This window comes from Pituophis catenifer, unplaced genomic scaffold (genome assembly GCF_029215685.1).
Source record: "Pituophis catenifer annectens isolate HBS135680 unplaced genomic scaffold, rPitCat1.0.hap2 SCAF_7, whole genome shotgun sequence".
Classification (NCBI taxonomy): domain Eukaryota; kingdom Metazoa; phylum Chordata; class Lepidosauria; order Squamata; family Colubridae; genus Pituophis; species Pituophis catenifer.
Window position 1 is genome coordinate 82,219,017 of NW_027256887.1, and position 23,019 is coordinate 82,242,035.

Consider the following 23,019-nt stretch of genomic DNA (forward strand, 5'->3'; position numbering starts at 1 on the left):
CAACCTGCAGCTCTGGAGCCATATGTGGCTCTTTCACCCCTCTGGTGTGACTTCCTGTCACTCAAAATATATGTCCCAGCTGCTAATGTGTGATACCCGCCAGCACACAATTTATTGAGCTTTTTAACCCCCGGTAGGCCAACCATGGATAAATCCAAGAAAAGAAAAGTTTCAGAAGAAAACAGAACGTTTAATTCAACTCAAGCGCTCCATAGCATAGGACCTGGATACTTACGAGACCGCCTTCTGCCTCCGATAGCCTCCCATCAACCAGTACGCTCCCACAGAGAGGGTCTCCTCAGGGTGCCGTCGGTTAGACAGTGTCGACTGGCGACCCCCAGGGGGAGGGCCTTCTCTGTGGGGGCACCTGCCCTCTGGAACGAGCTGCCCCCGGAGATTCGTCAGATTCCCGACCTTCGTACCTTTCGCCGCACCCTTAAAACACTATTATTCCATCAAGCAGGGCTGGCCTAAAATATTATTTTAATGGGTTATTTTATTTTAGATTATTGGCCAAACTATTTAATAATTTTAAATTGTTTTTAACTTTTATATTGTTGGTTTTTATCTTGGCTGTACACCGCCCCGAGTCCTTCGGGAGAAGGGCGGTATAAAAATTTAATAAATAAATAAACTACATATGCTAGTTTTGTGGCCGCTCAGGAAATAGTCAGGCACAGGAAGGGTTTTGTGGCTCCTGGTGTTGTCTTTTCTGTGGGAAATGGGTCCAAATGGCTCTTTGAGTATTTAAGGTTGCCGACCCCTGTCCTAAACATAACAGGCTGTGTCTACCATGAGGCAGTCAGTGGATTAGGATAAATGAGCGGTGAGGGCCAAACCTTTGTTAGATGTCCTTCCATAAAAAACAATAATTTCATTGCACCTTAAAACATAAAACTCTTTGCAACTGGTCCCTGTCCCAACCCGCATTTAATGTCTGGGTTCTGACATTGCATACTGAAGGGGATAAAACGGGACTGAATCATATATTATTCAACATTCTGTCAATAACCCAGCCCTTGATTTAGCAGGTTGTGTGAACTGAGCTACTTTATCAAATCATAAGAAGACGTTTTTATATGTTGCAGCCTGTTATTTGAGCATAGACATTGGCTTTAAGTGACAAGTCTGTGCGTGTCCCTTTGAGGAGAGCCTCAAAGAGAAATGCTCTAAAGCAACTGTTGTACAAGTAGTCCTCAGTTCAAAACCACAATTGGGATCCTCAACTCCATCACTAAACAATGTGATTGTTAAGTAAGACATCACAGGACTGCAATGGACTCACAACCTCACTCCCACTGCAGTCGTTAAGCTAATTACCTGTAGTTGTTCCGTAAGACATCATGTGACTGCAATTAACTTATGATCTCACTTCTCCCTTTGTCATTAAACAAACCACCCATGGCCATTAAGCGAGACATCACATGACCACAACTTGCAATTTCACTGCTGGCTTCTCTATTGACTTTGTTTGTTGGAAGCCAGCTGTGAAGTGCACAAATGGCAATCACACGATTTTGAGCTGCTGCGATAGTTGTAAATATGTGTGCCGGTCATAAAGTTACTTTTTCAGTTCTGTCGTAACTCTAAACAGTCGCTAAACAAGGCAATTCTTAAGCAAGGTCTACCTATAACTTCTGGTACTGCCATTTGACAGATCTGTCGCATAACTCAATGCCTGCAGTTGCAAAATCACAGATTTATAGACCCATGAAGTTGGAAGCAGTGGTGGGTTCCTCCCGGTTCGGCCCGGTTCTCCCGAGCCGGTAGCGGTGACGATATGACATCACCGAACCGGTTCTGCCCCCCACCCCCTGCGTCATCCCCCCCGCGCCCCGCCCCCCCGTGTTATTCTTACCTTTTATTTGGCCCCATCCCCAATCTATTGCTGCCTCCTGAGTCCCAGCTGATGGCTAGAGGGAAAAAAACTGTTTAAACTCTTGCTGTGGGGCTTCAAAGGGCCGCCCTACAGCTGATCAGTGTTAAAAGAAAACAAATGAGTACACCGGTGCCTGCAAAAATACATGAGTAGACCAGTGCCTGCAAAAAGAAATGGGTAGATCGGTACAGCTCTGCAAGCAGTTAAAAGCCTGGTAGACTAGTACCTCTGCTAAATCCTAAATAATTGTCACATGACCATCAAGCCACGCCCACAAAATAAGCCACGCCCACAGAACCGGTAGTAAAAAAATTTAGAACCCACCCCTGGTTGAAAGGATGTATTTGAGCCACTAAATCCAACTCTTTGCTTATTGAAGGAACCTGAAGCATACCCAACACTTCTGCTCTGATAACCTACAACAAAGGATGTTTTTTGCTTCCTTAACCCATTGGTTCGGTTGATGACAGGAAACGTTGGGACAATTTTTCTTTACATTCTATGCTATTTCAGTTTTATTGAAGATTAATATAAGAACTGGATAAGAACCCATAAGTGCAATGAATTTGTCTTCCTTTCTTCTGCGTAGCCATCTCTTGGAGTCAAGAAGCCATCAAGGGCCATTCTTTACGTGATCCTGAGCCCTGTAGGGCCCTACTTCTCAAGTGGGACCTTCAACCCCATCTCCTTGTGGGCAGATCCAAAATTCGTCCGAGCTTGGAAAGGTGGGACGGGAGACTGCAAATTGGGAGGGTAAGTGAATCTTGTTGCAGCCATCCTCATTATGTTCTGTCCCCGTATCACGCACACACCCCCACAGACGGCCCGGAGTTAATAAGCCACACGACAGAACTCTTTGATGATAAAGCTGACAGCAACCCAGTGGCTAGCTGCCAATTCAGACTTTACTCACACAAAACAAAGATTAGACTGCAAGCATTCCGATAAAACAGGCAGAGTTTCAACAATACAAGGATTAATCCAAATGCAGTCCGATAAAGCAGGCAAAGTCCAGTAAAGCAGAGATCATGGAGTAATTCCAGTTTTTGCTCGTCACAAACTGAACCGGCCACCACACCCACATTTATACCCTGTGGGGTGTGGTCCAGTGACTCAGCTAATCTCTGGCATGCCTTCCCCTCTGCTGTGCACACTTCTCCCTGCGCCTCTGTCGAGGGTCCAGCCAGCACTTATCTTCCTCATCGCTGTCCACCTGTGGCTGCGGGGACGTGCTTGGCTCTGAGCCTATCGTTTGGCCTTCAGTGTCCTCCGGAGGCATTGCCAGAGAGGAGGGTCCTGGAGAGGGAGGCCTTGCCAACTCCTCTCCCTCACTCTCAGAGTCTGCATCTGTCGATAGCCCAGGCTCAGGCAAGAGAGCCACAACACATTAAGACAAGGACGGGCAAGTGATAGCAACTTTACAATCTGTAAACGTCAACTCCCAGAATTCCTGCGCCAGCTTGGGAGAATGCATTGAGAATGCATTTTGGGAATATATAAACTCTTTTTTTAAAAAACTAAAGGCTGGAGATATGCTCCTCAAAACTGATAGGCAAAGACAAAGTAGCGTGTGGAGTCATAGGAAGAATTCGGTTTGAGATCTTGGTGCAGTTCAATTGATTAAACACAACGTGATTCATTGATCTCAGCTTCAGATACTTCAACCTACTGGACCTTCTGAGGTTGCAGAATTAAGCTATGCTAAATCTGTGCAGTGTTATTATATTAACAGCCTTCTGGGATGTTTTTAGACAGAATGATAGAGTTGGAAGGGACCTTGGAGGTCTTCTAGTCCAACCCCCTGCAGGAGACCCTACTATTTCAGTCAAATAGTTGTCTAATCTCTTCTTAAAAATCTCCAGTGTTGTAGCACCCATAACCTCTGGAGACAAGTTGTTCCACTGATTAATTGTTCTCACTGTCAGGATATTTCTCCTTATTCTAGGTTTTTTGGCTTTGCAGTCTGATCTATAGCATGGTCTTGTCTGATGGCCTCCCAGCCAACTGCTAACCAGGCCTGGCTCTATTTAGATTCTGAGGTCACATAAGGTCATACGTATCTTGGCTACCTGTTTGCACATAAAAGTATCAGTGGTGGAAGGCCCAGTAAGATCTCCATGCCCATAAATATGAGCAGTTCCATAAAGTTCAGTGTGCTACTCTGTACTGTATGTGGTGTCCATAACCCAAATGATTTTGAAGCCTAAATTCTGAATAAAATCCATCCGCCAATTTGCTCACAACTTTGAGAACAAAATAGAATAGAATAGAATAGAATAGAATAGAATAGAATAGAATAGAATAGAATAGAATAGAATAGAATAGAATAGAATAGAATAGAACCCCCTGCTTAGGCAGGAAACCCTACACCAGGGGTGAAATCCAGCAGGTTCTGACAGGTTCTGGAGAACCGCTAGCGGAAACTTTGAGCAGTTCGGAGAACCGGCAAATACTACCTTTGGCTGGCCCCAGACTGGGATGGGAATGGAGATTTTGCAATATCCTTCCCTCAGGAGTGGAGAGGGAATGGGGATTTTGCAGTATCCTTCTCCTGGAGTGGGGTTGGAATGGAGATTTTGCATCCTTCCCCTGCCATGCCCACCACGCCACGCCCACCACACCACACCACGCCCACCAAGCCACTCCCACAGAACCGGTAGTAAAAAAATTTGGATTTCCCCACTGCCCTACACCACTTCAGACAAATGGTTATTCAACATCCAAATATGCTTTGACCAGTCTCTTGCATATCTTTGTCATAAGGACCTCTATGAAAGCAATAGTATAATATCATGTGACTAGGTGGGCGTGGCTATCTGGTCAGAGTCATTTCTGGAAGGTCCTCGCATTTACGACCAGTCCTCGCACTTACGACCCGACTCATTTGTTTTCTTTTAACACTGATCAGCTGTAGGACGGCCCTTTGAAGCCCCGCGGCAAGAGTTTAAACAGTTTTTTTCCCTCTAGTCATCAGCTGGGACTCAGGAGGCAGCAGTAGATTGGGGGTGGGACCAAATAAAAGGTAAGAATAACATGGGGGGGGAGAACCGGTTCGGTGACGTCATATCGTCACCGCTACCGGCTCTGCCGAACCGGACCGAACCGGGAGGAACCCACCACGGTATAATATCTTGGCTTCTTAGTCCTCTGAAATCCCTGTCTCAAACATGCTTTTTCAAAAGACAGCTGGATTGTTTTTTTTTTTCTCCTTGAGGAAGATATTTTGCTTCTCATCCAAGAAGCATCGTCGGTTCTGGCAGGATAATGGGGACAATGGAAAGGTTAATTCTGACAGGATGGCGTGGAGGGGGCGGGGTTAAAAGGATCATATTTCTTTGCAGTTGTCCTGGAATAGACAGGACCATTGGTTTGAAAGAGGTGTAAAAAAGGCCATTTATGTTAAAACTGAGCGGCCCTCTCTCATTGGGGGTGGGTGAGAGGGATAAGACACTACCTGTCTCCTGTCTACAACTCAGTCCTTTCAGCAGTTCCAAGAAGGCTCCACCCCCATTTGCACTCTGGTACAGATCTCTGACCTCCGGGTGTTTCGCTGTCCACTGAAGACCCTGTTGTTCCGCCAGGCCGGGCTATCAACATAATAATTTTAAATTGGGGTATTTTAAATTTCTGGGGTTTTAAATTGAGCCGAATTTATTTAATAATTTTAAATTTTTAATTGATGTTTGTCTTGTGTTTTTAAATAGGCTGTACACCACCCTGAGTCCTTCAGGAGAAGGGCGGTATAGAAATAAAATTATACTTATACTTACTTATACTTATACAAGCTAGGTTCAGATACTCCCTTAGCTCGAAACCCAGCTATTATTCCAGTTACAGCCTGCCTGTATCTAGGAGTACTGGGTTAGGAAATATTTGGTAAATATTAGAAGGCAATTCACTTGTAGGTATATTCTCAAACATATAAATGGCCTTTTTTGCTCTGTGCCCCAAAGGAATTATGGCTCTTCGATTTATGCCCAACGTGAAGCCATGGAATTGGGGTGCCAGCAGGTCCTCTGGCTTTATGGTGATGACCATCAAATCACAGAAGTCGGGACGATGAATCTTTTCCTATATTGGCGAAATGAAGATGGAGGTATGGGGTCAGACTTGATTGAACTGCCACCTGAAGCTTCCTACCCCTTAATCTTAACTGCTATATTGGAAATAAATGGCTTTTTCTTGAGCTTTCCATCCTACATATGGTTCCACCATGCAAAGATGTGAGAGGCGGGGAGCCTGGAACCTGTTGTGACTCAGGCCCAAGTAAGTAGTAGGAAAATCAGTCAATGAAAAAACAAACAAACTTTATTTGAACAGCTGAGAATTACTTCATTCCCAGCGTCGTTCAACTAAATTAAAGCAAATTCCTCCCAACACAAATTCAGTCCTATCGCAAACCTTGGTCCAATTAGGCAAACTGCCAAAGGCCTTTCTTGGCAAACGTTCAGAAGTCACAGATACAAAAATAAATACAAGACGTAGACGAAGAAGAAAATGAAGCTACCAACGTTGTTTTCTGGCAAAGCCCAAACACCGTTGCTGGTCTGTTTTAAGCCTTATGGGAGGGGCCAATCATCTCTTGGCCCTACTCCCGAGTTGTCCTCTTTGCTTGAGCTGCTCTTGCCTTCTGGCAGCTCTTCTCATGTGTGCATTAGGTACAGGCTCCTCCTGTTCCTCTGCCTCACTCCTATCAGTCTCTGGAGGCTCTGGAGTCTGCACTTCACTCCCTGATGGCCCTGGCCCCATCTCTGCCTCTGACACAGAGCCCTCATCCGAGCCTTCCCCTGACTCCAGGACTGGCCCATGTTCTTCCTCAGCCTCATCACTGTCTGACTTCGCTGCCAGCTCCACAGGCTGTTGGCGGACCACAACAGAACCTCAGACCCAAGTGCTTCTCAGAAACTCTTGGGTGTGGTTTCAGAGGCCTTCACCATTGCTAACAAGTTAGTTATAGATGGGGAAAATGAATAAATACATTGTTAAGTCAACTTAATGAATGTCATATAATTATGAAATATAGAGTCATAACTGGCTGTATAGCTACATTCAGAGAATACTCCTAAATGACTTTACATCAGATTGGAGAGTAGTATTAAGGGAACTTTGACCTGGGCCCTGGGCTGTTCCATCTTTTGTCCTAATAATTTGGGTAAAGGTGGGATTATGACATTTGCAGAGCATGCAAAACTAGGACTGGCTAATACTTTAGAAGAGAAAAAGAAGATTCAAAAAGATCAAGTAGACTTGAACGTGGGCCAAAATGAAGAGGATGAAATTTAAATTAGAAAAACTTAAAAGTCTTACATCCAGATAGAATGAATAATGAAAGTCCCATGTATAAAATTTGAGATGGGGTGATCCAGGAGATCGTGTGAAAAGCGCTTGGTTACTGTAGCAGAGTTGGGTGTTTTCCTCAATCTGGAGAGCCTTCAGATGACCACTTACGCCCTGGGGAAATTACCACTGGACTACTGCAATGCACTGAACGTGGGGCTGCCCTTGAAGACCATCCAGTTGTTATCTCATCTGGATGGTTGGCTCTGCAAAACAGATGAAGTTATGCCATCTTAAATAAACCATAAGGACCTTATGATGCAATATAAGGACCTTCACATGTCATGTTAACAGGGATGGGCTGCTGGGGGTTCGCAGGGGTTCGGGAGAACCTCTAGCTAAGATTCTGTGCAGTTCAGAGAACCCCCAAATCCCACTCCTGGCTGGCCCTGCCCATCCCCTCCCAGGAGTCCCCATGCGGCCCATTTTGGATGCACGTAAGTGGAGGGTGCACATGGAGGCTCAGAGATGGTGAAAAATGGGCCTACCGGAAGTTCGGGAAGGCCGGAAACGGGCCCATTTCTGGCCTCCAGAGCCTGGGGAGGCTGTTTTTGCCCTCCTGGAGGCTTGAGGAAAGCCTCTGGAGCCCGGGGAGGGCATAAATGCCACCCGCCGCCATGGTGCAGGAGGCCGACTAGGCCACACCCACCATGGTCACACCCATCCAGCAACCGGGCAGAGAACCCCTTGCTAAAATTTTTGAAGCCCACCTCTGCATGTTAATATGATGGCTGGATTCTTAAAACATATTGAATCACAAACTATCCAACCCCATTTTAACCTAGTCTAGCATTATGTGCAAATCCAAATATTACATCTTCTAAAAGATGAGCGTATTTGTTTGTTTTTCAAATTCACCTACCTTCCAAAAAGTAAGAAGGAAAATTCTTCAGTACGGCAAATATCAAAGCAGAATTATAGCAGAACATCTTAGAATATTTTTTTCAAAAACCTCTTCTTACAGCTGCTATAACTATCATTTCTATACAATTATATAATGCTGTACTTTTATGCTCAAGTGTCCTGCCTTGTATTGACAGACGATGAGCTGGCAACCCCACCTCTAGATGGCATCATTCTTCCTGGTGTGACGAGGCAAAGCATCTTAGATCTGGCACGCAAGTGGGTAGGTAGCCATCTGCTCGGATAGTGCGGACCTTTCTATGTGCTATCTACAATAGACTACCATGCCAGAGGTGGTATTCAGCAGGTTCTGACCAGTTCTGGAAAACCGGTAGCAGAAATTATGAGTAGTTCTGAGAACCGGTAAATACCACCTCTGACTGGCCCTGCCCCCATCTATTCCCTGCCTCCCGAATCCCAGCTGATTGGGAGGAGTTGGGGATTTTGCAGTAACCTTCCCCTGGAGTGGGGAGGGAATGGGGATTTTACAGTATTCTTCACCTGCCATGCCCACCAAGCCCCGCCCACCAAGCCCCGCCCATAAAACCAGTAGTAAAAAAAATTGAATTCCACCACCGTACCATATTTCTTCCAAATCCTAAATCAGCTTGCAGTGGAATTTCCATTCAGCTCACAGACTAACTTGCAACCTCTTGCTTTGGTTATCGGCAGAATATAGACGAATATATTAATAATTGACTCAGTGATTGGCAAAGAGTGGAATCCCAAAGGTGCTTTTTTCAAAAGGCAATTGGACTTTCTTTGTTTTTCCTTGAAGACGTTTCTCTTCTCATCCCAGAAGCTACTTCTGAACTGAAGCTTCTTCTGAACTGAGAACTGAAGAAGCTTCTTGGACGACAAGCAAAACGTCTTCAAGGAAAAACAAAGAAAATCCAGTTGCCTCTTGAAAAAAGCGCCTTTGAGACAACCATGACCTGGATGATTGAGAATCTCCACAGACACAAAGAAAGGAATAGACAGATAGTTCTGGATCAGGCAAGGCCCATCCTAGATGCAGTGGTGGGTTCCTCCCGGTTCCGCCCGGTTCTGCCGAGCCGGTAGCGGTGACGATATGACGTCACCGAACTGGTTCTCCCCCCGCCCCCCCCACCCCCGCGTTATTCTTACCTTTTATTTGGCCCCACCCCCAATCTATTGCTGCCTTCTGAGTCCCAGCTGATGGCTAGAGGGGAAAAAACTGTTTAAACTCTTGCCGCGGGGCTTCAAAGGGCCGCCCTACAGCTGATCAGTGTTAAAAGAAAACAAATGAGTAGACCGGTGCCTGGAAAAATAAATGGGTAGACCAGTGCCTGCAAAAATACATGAGCAGACCGGTGCCTACAAAAATAAATGGGTAGACCAGTGCCTGCAAAAATACATGAGCAGACCGGTGCCTACAAAAATAAATGGGTAGACCAGTGCCTACAAAAATACATGAGTAGATCGGTACAGCTCTGCAAGCAGTTGAAAGCCTGATAGACCAGTACCTCTGCTAAATCCTAAATAATTGTCCCAGGACCATCAAGCCACGCCCACAAAATAAGCCATGCCCACAGAACCGGTAGTAAAAAATTTTAGAACCCACCCCTGCCTAGGTGGCATTGGGTCTCATAATTGGTGCTCATAATCATCATGAAAAGCCAACCAGATGCCTCAACTGTACTTGTCCGTCTTCAGACATGATTTCCTTGCAACTGATATTTGAAGGCATGTGACCCTTCACCTGGAGATAATATTGAATCTTCAAAACTAATCACTCTTGATGAACCCATGAGCCTGAATTTGTCCCATCTCTTTTTGAAACAATTCAAGTTAGAGGCCAACCATCTGGTATTCTGGTAATTAATTCTGGAAGTTAATCATGTGCTGTAATATGATGAAATCATAGTCCAGTCTTAAGTACCCCTTATTCGATGATCTAATAGCAACTACATTGACATAACCATGTTTTGCCCTGCCTGTTGGATCAGGCAAAGGATAGTTACTAAAGATGATTCTATGATTCTATGTTGTTGTGTTTTATTCAAGCTTAATGAGACACAGCTCTTTAAGCTACTGTTATAAGTACTGAAAAAGCCAGGATGGATGGATGGATGGATGGATGGACGGACGGACACACAGATGCATAGATAGATGCATAGATAAACAGTCATGAGGTTCAAATCTTATACCTACTTTTCCTATTTGTGCGCCCTAACAGGCAGAAACCAGTTGATAATTTGTCCAAAAAGCAATACTGATTAGTCTACGTCATGGGTGTCAAACTCACCGTGTCATGTTGCTGTCATGTGACGTTTCACGACATTTTCCCCATTCACAGAGCTGAGGTGGGCATGGCCTACGCATGACGCATCTGCCCCGCGGGCTGCCAGTTTGACACCCCTGATCTATGTAGTTACTAGAAGTGATGTTCAACTTGGAGTTGGCTTTACTTTTATCTCAGCTAGGTGGCAGCATCTATATATTTTTTAAAAAACTGAGCAGGGTTGAACATGGTTAATACTCCGATGGTGACCATCAAGAGGTGCTTGGGTTAAATTGGGAAGTTGAGGAAATATCTCAGAAGAAGGCAGTGAGAAATCACTGCTATATTGAAAAACTGCACTGTTGTATTGAAAACTGCTATATTGAAAATTACCCGGGTGTCTCCGTGAAGCCTCTAAGAGCTGACTTAAAGAGGGTTTACAGTTTATAAATATAAACTCTTTACATTGTAAACAATTGTTGTTGTTGTTGTTAGTTGCGAAGTCGTGTCCGACCCATGTCCCCATGGACAATGTTCCTCCAGGCGTTTCTGTCCTCTACCATCCCCCAGAGTCCATTTAAGCTCACACCGACTGCTTCAGTGACTCCACCCAGCCACCTCCTTCTCTGTCGTTCCCTTCTTCTTTTGCCCTCAATCTTTCCCAGCATTAGGCTCTTCTCCAGGGAGTCCTTCCTTCTCATTAGGTGGCCAAAGTATTTGAGTTTCCTCTTCAGGATCTGGCCTTCTAAAGAGCAGTCAGGGTTGATCTCCTCTAGGACCAACCAGTTGGATCACCTTGCAGTCCAAGGGACTCGCAGGAGTCTTCTCCAGCACCAGAGTTCAAAGGCCTCAATTCTTTGGCGCTCAGCCTTTCTTATGGTCCAACTTTCACAGCCATACATTGCAACTGGGAAAACCATAGCCTTGACTATACAAACTTTTGTTGGCAGGGTGATGTCTCTGCTTTTTAGTAAGCTATCTAGATTTGGAGCCCAGGAAAATAAAATCTGTCACTACCTCCATTTCTTCCCCATCTATTTGCCAGGAATTGAGAGGGTGGATGCCATGATCTTAGTTTTCTTAATGTCAAGTTGCAAGCTAACTTTTGCACTCTCGTCCTTCAACCACATCAAGAGGCTCTTTAGTTCCTCTTCACTTTCTGCCGTTAGAGTAGTATCATCTGCATATCTGAGGTTGTTGATATTTCTCCCGGCAATCTTAATTCCAACTTTTGATTCATCTAGTCCTGCCTTTCTCATGATGTGCTCTGCATATAAGTTAAATAGGAATCTTAGCTCTTGACAAACATAATTTCTAGAACTGCTTTCTTATCTTTTTTCAGGGTGAATTTAAAGTATCTGAGCGATACATTACTATGAGTGACCTCACAACTGCCTTGAAGGACAAGAGGGTGAAGGAGATGTTTGGGGCTGGAACAGCTTGCGTTGTATGTCCTGTTTCAACAATACTCTACCTGGGAGAGGTAAGAGCCAATTTTCTGGAGATTCAGATTTGTTACTACCAGCTAATTCCAATTTCTTGATAAACTTCAACAAATCCTCATCGAACTCTGTAAGTTCTTTAGTAAGACATTGTTTGAAATTTGGATAGTGGACTGCAAAGCTATATTTATCTGGCCAGTAAATGTCCTTAGTATTCAGATAATAAATGTTAAGAACACCCTTAAGACATTTTTAAAGAATAAACAGCTGATGTTTTTGAACAATAAGAACTACCAGAAAAGCAGCAAAAATATTGAGGAGGGGAGAGGATCCCTAGAACAATCTGTAGAGAGAAAAATTACACCAGATTTGCTTCAGAAAGTGTTTGGGCAACTAGCCATTATTTAGATACTAAATTGATAGCTTGTGAAAAAAGAAGGGTTTAAAAAATTGTAAAGATGAAAGAGAAGCTGGAAGAAGAAATTAAGATGAAAAGCTGTTTATCAAGCGTCTGCAGATGTGAAACAAATTAATAACAGTGGAAATTTTGGAGAGTAATACCGAAGTTATAGACAATGTTGGAAAGAGAACTAGATAATCTGGCTCTATTGAAATTGAGAGAAAAATTTTTTGCTTGAGATTTAACATAATCTCAGAGGACTTTGCTAAAGATATTAGAGAAAATGTTATTAACACATTTTTTTGGATTGGGATGAGGTGATGCAGAAGCAGAAATTGATAAAGTTTATGGAATAAACACAATATTTGTAAGAATAAGAAATATTTCAAGGGATGGTTTGGTACAGCTTGTCAGGAAGAAGACGGGATCACGTTTTATAGCAACACTTTAATACAAGGCTGAAAAGTATACAGATGTAATTCTCTGAAAGAATTCTCCTTTTAGAATCCTGAATTAGAGAAAAGAGTATTCTTTTTTGACAGAAAGATTAAAGTAGAAAAGCATCCCATTTTGAGGGAACAAATTGGAAGGAATGACTTGAGTAGAGAGGTTGTAAAATTTCTGTCAAAGTTACAATATGCAGAATGCAGGGCAAAGTCTCAGTAGCTCCTGAGTCAAATAGACCAATCGTTTCAATTGTAGCAATGAACGTAGCAATAGCACTTAGACTTATATACTGTTCCAGAGTGCTTTACCGCACTCTCTGTGTGGTTTACAATGTCAGCATATTGCGCCCCCCAACAATCTGAGACTCATTTTACCGACCTCGGAAGGATGGAAGGCTGAGTCAACCTTGAGCCCCATCAGGATTAAACCCCAGGCTGTGGGCAGAGTTTGCCTGCAATACTGCATTCTAACCAATGCGCCACCAGGACTCCTTGCTTGATATTTACCGTATTTTTTGGACTATAAGACGCACCGGTGTATAAGACGCATCAAGATTTCGAAGTGGTAAGTAAGAAAAAAAAGATTTTTGCCTTCCCCGGCCCTGAGGAGCACTCTGCAGGCCTCCCAAACGCTCTGTGCACCCTGTTTTTGTGAAAAACGGGCCCATTTTTTGCAGAAATGGGACAAGCGGGGTGGGGCTTTGGGAGGCCAAAAATGGCTGTATTCAGTGTATAAGATGCACCAACATTTCCACCCTCTTTAAGGAGGGAAAAAAGTGCATCTTATACTCCAAAAAATACGGTAGCTGATTATATGCCATCAAATTATTGCTGACTCTTAGATTTTTTTTATCAAGACAATCTCTCTCTACTGGTTCTTCAATTGTTCCAACAGCTGTAACTAAGTCCATCCACTTTACTGATGATATGAACATCTTGCTGAAATTATAGGCCTTCTCGGGAGGAAATATTTCATAATGTCATAGCTGTTATAATTTCTCTTCTTATCCTCCTTTGCAGGTGCCATAATGTAATTTGTATCAGCCAAATAAAATGTCTTTGGCAGTTTATGTTCTTGGAAATGAATTTGATGTTTGTGTGATAGTTGAATAATGATCTCTTGTCAGCTTCGCTTCGTTTCTACAGAATTTGTTTTGCACTGAATTAAGATTGAACAGAAGAAAAAAAAAGATTTTCATTTATTGGTTTATTTTTTCTGTTACTAAGCCTTTTGTAATTCCATCCGAAATCAATTTCCTGAACAGCTTTATATTTTAACTTAGTTTTTGTTTTCTTTTAGAATTTGCAAATCCCAACCATGGAGAATGGACCTCAAATAGCAACCCGTTTCTGGAACCAGCTAAGTGATATTCAAGTAAGGATCTCACATGTTTTCTATGAGAAATAGACAAGTGGTTGAGTAGCTCAACTATTTCCTCATATCCTGACAGAAACGCAGTAAGGTAAAGGTTCCCCTCGCACATATGTGCTAGTCATTCCCGACTCTAGGGGGCGGTGCCCATCTCCGTTTCAAAGCCGAAGAGCCAGCGCTGTCCGAAGACGTCTCCGTGGTCATATGGTCGGCATGACTGAAAGCCAAAGGTGCACGGAACGTGGTTACCTTCCCACCAAAGGTGGTCCCTATTTTTCTACTTGCATCTTTTACGTACTGCCTAGGTTGGCAGAAGCTGGGACAAGTAACGGGAGCTCACCCCGTTACACGGCATTGGGGATTTGAACTGCTGAACTGCCAACCTTTCGATCAACAAGCTCAGCATCTTAGCAACTGAGTATGCAGTATGCAGACGTAATTCCACAGTCCCTATCTTTGGTGACTTTGATTCAATCCTGAATCAACATAACAGCAGTATTCCAATATCTAAGGGGCTGCCACAAAGAAGAGAAGATCAACTTATTTTCCAGAAGACAAGATAAGAAACAATAAATGGAAATTAATCAAGGAGAGATCCAACTTAGAATTAAGGAGAAATTTCTTGACAGTGAGAACAATTAATCAGTGGAACAACGTCCCTTCAGAAGTTGTGGGTCTTCCATGGGAGGCTTTTAAGAAGAGACTGGACATCCATTTGTCTGAAATGGTCTAAGGTCTCCTGTTTGAGCAGGGGGTTGGACTAGAAGACCTCCAAGGCCCCTTCCAACTCTGATAATGATGATTGCCCTGTATCATTTACATCTGGAAACCTATAGTATCCAAGAAAGGCATGATAGGACGCCGATTTCCCAGCTCTGTAGTTCTCCATGCTCTGACTGTTATTGATCTTTTAGATCCCCGTGCAAATTTTCCGAAGTCTTCTGATCAATTGAGGGCTAGCCTAGATTCCCTCCAGAATGTTTCCATTGGTTTATACTTCCCCTTTGAAAAGGGTTAGGATTGGATCTTGCTGAGCAAAGGGAAAATTCAAATTGGTTGCTTGGCAAAACAAATGTGAGTAGATGGTGGAATGAAGCAAACCAAACAGCAGTGATGGAAACAGCAAAGAGGCTAAGAGACATAGGGCTGAAGAGTTCATTTATTTATTTAAGAAAATTGATAATGGTCACCCATCTCATTCTCAGTGACTTCGGGACGCTTACAAGGATAAAAATCCAATATAAAAATAATAAAAAAGCAATAACTGCTCCCATCCCCCTGGCAACCGCCATCAAATGAGCCATTTGATGGACTCCATAACACTCTTGTCTCTCCAGATCTGTTGGCAAAACCAGGTCTTCAGGTTGCGAAAGAATATCCAAGTAGGGGCCATTTTTATCTCCGTGGGTATGAGCCACCATGTAGAAGGCCCTTCTTGGTCCTACTAGATGAACTTCCTTAAGAGAGGGAACCTGTAGCATTCTCTGCCTCTGATGGGTCGGGTAGATGTGACTGGGAAAAGATGGTCCTTCAGATAACCTGGTCCCAAGCCATGAAGGGCTTTGAAGGTGACAATCAGCACTTGGAATTGGATGAAAAGAAGACCTAGCGCAGGGGTGGGTGGGTTCTACTTACCTTTACTACTGGTTCGCAATGGGATCGCGCATGCGCAATCCCTTCGCCCGCACGCGCGCCTTGCTTCTCTGCATGTGCAGATCGCCGATGAGGACATCCGGGGTGGTGGGCGGGGCCTTCTTGTGAACCAATCCGAACTGTGGACAACCCAGCACTGGCCTAGGGGTGACATGATAGCAGTGTTCCGATATCTCAGGGGCTGCCACAAAGAAGAGGCAGTCAAGCTATTCTCCAAGGCATCTGAGGGCAGGACAAGAAGCAATGGGTGGAAACTAATCAAGGAGAGAAGCAACTTAGAACTACGGAGAAATTTCTTGACAGTTAGAACAATTAATAAGTGGAACAACTTGCCTGCAGAAGTTGTGAATGCTCCAACACTGGACATTTTAAAGAAGATGTTGGATAGCCATTTGTCTGAAGTGGTGTAGGGTTTTTTGCCTGGGCAGGGGGTTGGACTAGAAGACCTCCAAGGTCCCTTCCAACTCTGTTATTCTATTCAATTCAGCTCCCACAGCAGAGATGACACATGTGCACATCTAGGTCTGCAAAAGATCAGCTCTTTCCAAACCAAGGAACAACCATAGGTGTTAACCAACATGTTGGGGTCACTCTCAGTAGAAGTGACAGAACAAACATCTTTTGGTTTGCTTCATTTACAATTTACTTCAAATTAAATATAGTTAACATATGACGGCCAACTTGCCACAGCCAATTCGTCAAGAGTTACACTAATATCGAAGAAATAGCGGAATAGAAAGGATTAAAGAAAGGATGCCAAAAGAGGAACAAAATGAAATGTGAATGACAAAAAATGAAAAAAATTCTTTAACTATTTTATTTTTTAAAAAAATATTTTTATTGATTTTACAACAACACAACACAACATACAAAACATCAACACACCATATGTGTGTCTTTTTACATATCAGTTTCGTTCCTCTTTCTACTTTCTACATTCCCCATTTTTCTCATTCTTTATTGTCTTTATCTTTATCGTCCCTTTATTTCTAGTTTTATTCATTTACAACATTTTACAGATTTATCACATCATTTATTCCCTTTTACCTTCCCTAGGCTTTAGCCAATCATAACACTTATTCCATACTTGATAATATTCTATATCTTCTTTTTCTTTTATTTCTTTTGTTAATTTATGCATTTCCACACAGTCCAGAATTTTTCTAATTGTTTCTTTCTCTGTTGGAGTCTTTTCACTTTTCCAGGACTGTGCGTAGACTATCCTTGCCGCTGTAATTATATGCAAAATCAAATATCTAATTTCTTTACTGTAGGTTCTATTCAATATCCCCAGTAAAAACATCTCTGGTTTCAAGTCCACATTATAGCCAATTATCTCTTCCATCCACCTTCTAGTTTTAGCCCAATATTTTTTTGCCTTAGGACATGTCCACCAGAGATGGTAATATGTTCCGGGGACTAACTATTTTAAATAATTAAACTGACTTCTTGAATTGCCCTGCAGCGAGTTGTCTTGTGGTGAGTTGGCTGCGGTAAGTTGTCTGAATTCTGTTCCCCAGGGATGTATTTAATATTTCACCCTTCAGTTACCATGTGGTGAACCTTTTAGAAGTCTCCTAGGGAGAGCATTCAAACATTTGGGCAACCGAATGTATTTCTAGGACTTTGGGAAAGTACTTCTTCTGTACATCACTCTCTCAACCTCTTCATCAGCATTTTTAACAAACAACCATATGCAGACTTTCCAAAAACTCTGAAATGGTCTTCCTGTTGAGGCCTACTCTATACCCTGTTTCCCCAAAAATAAGACCCAACTGGAAAATAAGTCCTAGCATGATTTTTCAGGATGCTTGTAATATAAGCCCTACGCCCAAAATAAGCCCCAGTTAAGATTGTCAGCCAGATGGATGCATTTTACCAGAAATGTATAATAAAGAATTGAGATATTTAATTGTGAATGTTTTAACAGCGGCTAGAATAGTATTTGCTAAAAATCGGGAAAAAGAGAAAATACTTACTGATGATGAAGTTATTAAGAAAATTATGGAATGTGCTGAAATGAGTAAATTGACATTGGAAATTAGAGAGCAGGAAGACAAACAATACTATTTGATATGGGATTTGTTTTATCAATAGCTAGATAATAAAGCATGGAAATGAAGTATGAAATATGAAATTAAGGTAATGATAAAATATATGAAGTGTTTTTTTATGGGAGATAAGCCTTTGTTAAATAATTGCTAAATGAGAATAACAATATAAAGGGATATATAAAATTGTCAAATGAGAGAAATTAAATAATTTGTAATCTTGGATATGGGATTAAGCACAAAAGAGTCTTAACCGATCGACACACTTGCTGTGATTGTATTGAATGGTGGGTTTTATGTTTTTATGTTTAAAAATTCAAAAAAATTCAAAAAAAAAGATTGTCAAAAAAAAAAGATGCATTTAGCATCGTATTCCCCCCAAAATAAGACCTAACCAGAAAATAAGCCCTAATGAATCTTTTGGAGCAAAAATTAATATAAGACCCGGTCTTATTTTTGGGGAAACATGGTAGTTTTCAAGGAAGAGGTACCTGGTGAGTTTCTTGGTTGAATAAAGACTTGAACCTGCAACTCTATGGTTCCCCATGGCCTTTCTCCTAACACCCTTTGTTTGTGTTTCAGTATGGAAGAGAAGACAGCGACTGGACAATCGTGGTCTCGTGAATGTGAGGGATGAGAACATTTCAGCCTTCTGCAAGCACAACCAAGTGTTCTAACTACCACCTGAATGATGACCAGTTTTACTGTAGCTCTGTGTAGAGTAGTCTGTGTATTATCACTTTAATCCTGAGCTGGGGAGTTGGGTCCACATGCCAGGAAATGAAACTTAGGGCTATCATTTCCAGGCTGCAAACATCAAGTTGATCACGAAATAGCAGGAAAAAGCTTCCTTTCCACATCTCTTTGCTGCTACGTTGTGGTCAAACAGATTTTCGCAGGCCCGGGTATGGTAGCCCTAGTGAGCACATTTTTTCTTCTGTGATTTTGGTCTAGACTAGAAATCTGTCTTCTGGTGGAGGTGCTAGATGTCAACAGTAGAGACGCTCCTAACACAACCCTTGGTGTCCCTTATATCCTTGGTACAGTGGACAACTGTGTTTAGAAGTTCTTCAACTGCTCTTCATTGCAAGCCAAATACTCTTGGTCTTACGCGTCACTTTTTAACCAGATTATTACGTGACTATTTTACCAAATAGTCACCTCAATTACCAAATGATTGAGAGTAAACTTTTCACCATCTCCTTTCTCGTCTGCAACCTTAGAAAATGAAAGGTTTAATTTTCGTAAGACAGGTAGATATAGTAAATGCAGTAAATATTTCGCCATCTCTTGATTTTTCCATCTTTAGGACAATTGTTCTAATTTACAGGACTTCAAAGAATCCCAGTTTTTGATCACTGACTAGAATCACATCTCACAGATGATAATTCCCAAATTGGGGAACTGATTCTAGAGGAATTTTTTTCCCTCTCATTAGTAAGTGACTTCTACCATTGCCAAACTATGGAAAATTTCTGTAAAGTAAGTTGTTTGAATACAGAATACGTTGGTTGATGGCATAGCCATCCATAACATTTTAAATAAGGCAGGTTTTAGAGATTTGCCAGATATCAGATTATGGCCCAATCCACCATGCTTGAAATCCTTTAGAAAGAAAAGTTCTTTGTGGCTTCTACCATCCTTCAATTGTCTCAGCTTTTCTTGGAGACATTGACTTTAAAATCTCACCCTTCCCTCCACGCAGTCTTGAAATCACAACACCACAATGATCAGATGTATTAGAAAAGATTCCTGATTCTCTGAATGATCTTTAATAATCTACTGTATCAAATTAGATTAAACGAGATGTTACTGAAGTATCTTGAAATATGGGAAGGCCTCTAAATCAAGTGTGGGCTGACCCTAAACTTACAAGATCTACTTTGATCTTCCTTTTCTTTTTCTTTTTGTTTCCACTAGACTCCCCCAAGATCCACAAAAACTAGATCAAGTTATAAAATAATTGTCTGGAGCAATAGTTCTCAACCTTTTCTTTACCAAGGACTCCCTTTAAATACCTTTTGTGGCCATGGACCATAGCCATGAACCCCCAAGACTTAACTCAAGATTTAAATCATAACATTTTTTTCATTCGTGGACCCCCCCCCCATGACATCCTGACCTCCCTCCAGAGGTCTACAGACCACAGGTTGAGAATCATTAGTCTGGAGGAAGCAAACCACTCTGAAACATATTGCTTTGGTTAATTTTAAAATTTCCCTTTTCTGAATATTATGGTCATCTACTAAAGACAGTTTTGAGGTCTTGGCTTAGTGCCTTTTGAGTCTGAACTTGAAAGCATCTGAGCTTTAAGACATCTCTTGCCAAAGAAGTTACATACAAAGGTGTTCGGCACATACTCACATTTCTTGGACCAAATATTTCTTGAGTTAACTGGCAAGATAGTCAAGGCACTGGGCTTTCTTTTTGCTAGGACACTCAAAGGGACTAATAAAGTTCACACACACCCCTCATAAAGAGAGAAGGTCATGATTTGGGAAAATTCTAACTCTGCTTCTTGCACCTTGAACCTACCTCTACTTAGTGATTGATGAAGGCTGAGACTATACCCAACTTTTGTTTCCCTGTGACCTCATAGGCACCTAAAATTTTTAGGAGAAAGGATGTGACAAGACTTTACCAACTCAAGATGCAGGTCATAGTAGTGAGGAGATGATTTTGCACGCATTCCACACAGTTGTCTGGCTGTGACCACAAGGAGAAGGCCTGTTGTAGCCTACTTCCTTATGCATACGCAAAAGCATTTTAATACCCAAGGGTATTCGTTCACTCTCATCATGCCCCACCATGTGCCAAAATAAGGAGACACGTTCAACAGCATCATGTCAAATGTTCTTTCTGGAACATTTTAAGTGGATCTTAAAATCTGTTAATATGGATTCTTTACATTTTGATCCAATGCTCTTTAGTTATAATATCCCATGTTGCGGTAACGTTTCCCAGAACCACCTTAGCACAAAGCAAAACTTTCTGTATTGTATGACTTCACGGTGCATTAATCAGCAAAGGCCTTCCAGAAAGATTTCATACCCTTAAAACGTTATCCTTTTATTGAAGACCAGTTGAAGCTGATGATGCTGGATGGAGTTCTGTTTAGAACAGTTTTCTCCAGGGTGGTTCTTCCAGGTGGGCTGAGATTCCCAGTCCAAGGTTTCTCAACCAATAGGAATTCTCAGAATTGGAGTTCCTACAATTCAAGGCCACCAGGATGGGGTAAGGATGATCTAAGAACAGATTACTACTTCTCTACCTGGGGGACTTGAAGATGTGTAGACTTCAACTCCAGTATTCCCCAGCCAACCATGCTGACTGTAGAATTCTCGTAGTTGGAAGTCTACACATCTTAAAGTTGCCCAGATTGAGAAGCATTGAAATAGACACAATAAGCACAAGCTGTTTCCCAGTGATGGTAGATGTAACACCCTCCGTATCTTCTTCTTGCCAGTTGAATTTGTATTGTGCTGCTACCCTTGTTGGGTTCTGTTCCAGTTACTGCTAGCTATCATTGGTGATGTGCAGAGTTTTGCTTTCCTTTTCCTTTGTCTATTGTTGGCCACATTGCTAATTGGGAGGCTCACAGTTCTGATCTTGAGTAAAAAGCTACTATTGGAGCAGGACCATCGTAATAGAAGAGTGCCTTTTGATGAAGATTGTGTGTCTGCGTTGAGAGTTTGACTTGCTGAGACCAAAACTATGTATGTTTGGCTGAGACAGGATTTGAAAAGACTGGTTGCTTCTGTTTCCCTGTCAAGAGGATAACCAGGGGGATCTAGGACAACTCGCAGTGACTAACGCCATGGTCATCTCGTTTGTGGCCAACCTGGCATGGCCATCTCACCACGGAACACTCACTATGGCCAACTTGCTGCAGAATAACTCACCGTGGGACAATCCATGTGGGATAACTCAATGTGATAAATGTTATCTGCCACTGTTTCTTTGACATGATTTCCATTTTTGTCAATGAGAATAGTGTTGAAGAAAAAGTTGTCCGATGATGAGTTGGCCATGGTGAATTGTCCAGAGGTGCTATTCAACAGGTTCTGACAGATTCTGGAGAACCAACAGTAGAAATTTGGAGTAGTTCGGAGAACTGGCAAATACCACCTCTGGCTGGCCCCAGAGTGGGGTGGGAATGGAGATTTTGCAATATCCTTCCCCTGGAGCGGGGAGGGAATGGGGATTTTGCAGTATCTTTCCCCTGGAGTGGGGTAGGAATGGAGATTTTGCAATATCCTTCCCCTGGAGTGGGGAGGGAATGGAGATTTTGCAGTATCCTTCCCCTGCCATACCCACCAAACCACACAATGCCCACCAAGCCATGCCCACAGAACCGATAGTAAAAAAAAAATTGAATTTCACCACTGGAATTGTCCCATAGCGAGACAATGCTGCATGGCAAGATGGCCGCAGTGAGATGGCTGCAGCGAGTTGGCCATGGTAAGATGACCATGGCAAATTGGCTGTGGTGAGTTGTCCTTAAGCAGGAAGGTGAGCACTTAACTCCCATCCACCCCCATTTCCTCCCTGCAATTTTCCTCCCCTAGTTACTTGCCGCGTCAAGTGAGTAAACCAGATGGAAAGAAGGGGGATTCCAAGAAAAAGGAGCAAACAGGAAAATAACTGGTTTTGTTTTTCTCCTCCGTTGGGGTGTATCTCTTAACTGCAGTTGGGGGTTGGGTTCCCAGGTCATCCTTGCATGTGCCACTGAGCCCTCAACAAGATGTATTTTCTTTAGCAACTCTGTCTGCTTAAAGGTTCTCCCTTGACAAGGACACGAAAGAAAATGTTCTTCCTGTTTAGGGTGTGATGGCATTCACCATTCCTGAAAACCACTTGAAGTGTTCTTAAACACTTTGTGGTGGCAGAGTGGTTAAAATGCAGTACTGCAGGCTACTTCTGCTGCCTGCTGGCTGCTGGCAATTTGACAGTTCGAATCTCACCAGACTCAAGGTTGGACTCAGCCTTCCATCCTTCGGACGTCGGTAAAATGAGGACCCAGATTGTTGGGGACAATATGCTGACTCTGTAAACCGCTTAGAGAGGGCTGTAAACCACTGTGAATCGGTATATAAGTCTAAGTGCTATTGCTATTGCTACTTGTCTCCGGGGAGTGCCTGTTTGCAAATTGACCTGTCATTCAAATGGGATCTATGACAATTTGCCATATCGAATTCGCCATGGCCAACTTTTTGCAGGAGAACTTGCCTTAGGACAAGGGTTACACTAAGATCAAGAAATGGTGGAAAACAATCATGAAAGGAAGGATG

At 42.6% G+C, this 23,019-nt stretch overlaps 1 protein-coding gene across 5 annotated transcripts in view; it reads left to right on the forward strand.

Annotated features, from left to right (window-relative positions):
- Nucleotides 1–18,646, forward strand: part of BCAT1 (branched chain amino acid transaminase 1) — a 38,958-nt gene extending 20,312 nt beyond the window's left edge. For all 5 annotated transcript variants that reach the window (XM_070946733.1, XM_070946728.1, XM_070946729.1 and 2 more), the window contains 6 exons: nt 2,469–2,632; nt 5,833–5,975; nt 8,257–8,342; nt 11,707–11,847; nt 13,953–14,027; nt 18,311–18,646. In XM_070946733.1, the coding sequence (XP_070802834.1) occupies nt 2,469–2,632; nt 5,833–5,975; nt 8,257–8,342; nt 11,707–11,847; nt 13,953–14,027; nt 18,311–18,352 (651 nt within the window). In that variant the 3' untranslated portion in view covers nt 18,353–18,646. The remainder of the gene's footprint in view (nt 1–2,468; nt 2,633–5,832; nt 5,976–8,256; nt 8,343–11,706; nt 11,848–13,952; nt 14,028–18,310) is intronic.
- The last annotated feature ends 4,373 nt before the right edge of the window (nt 18,647–23,019 follow it).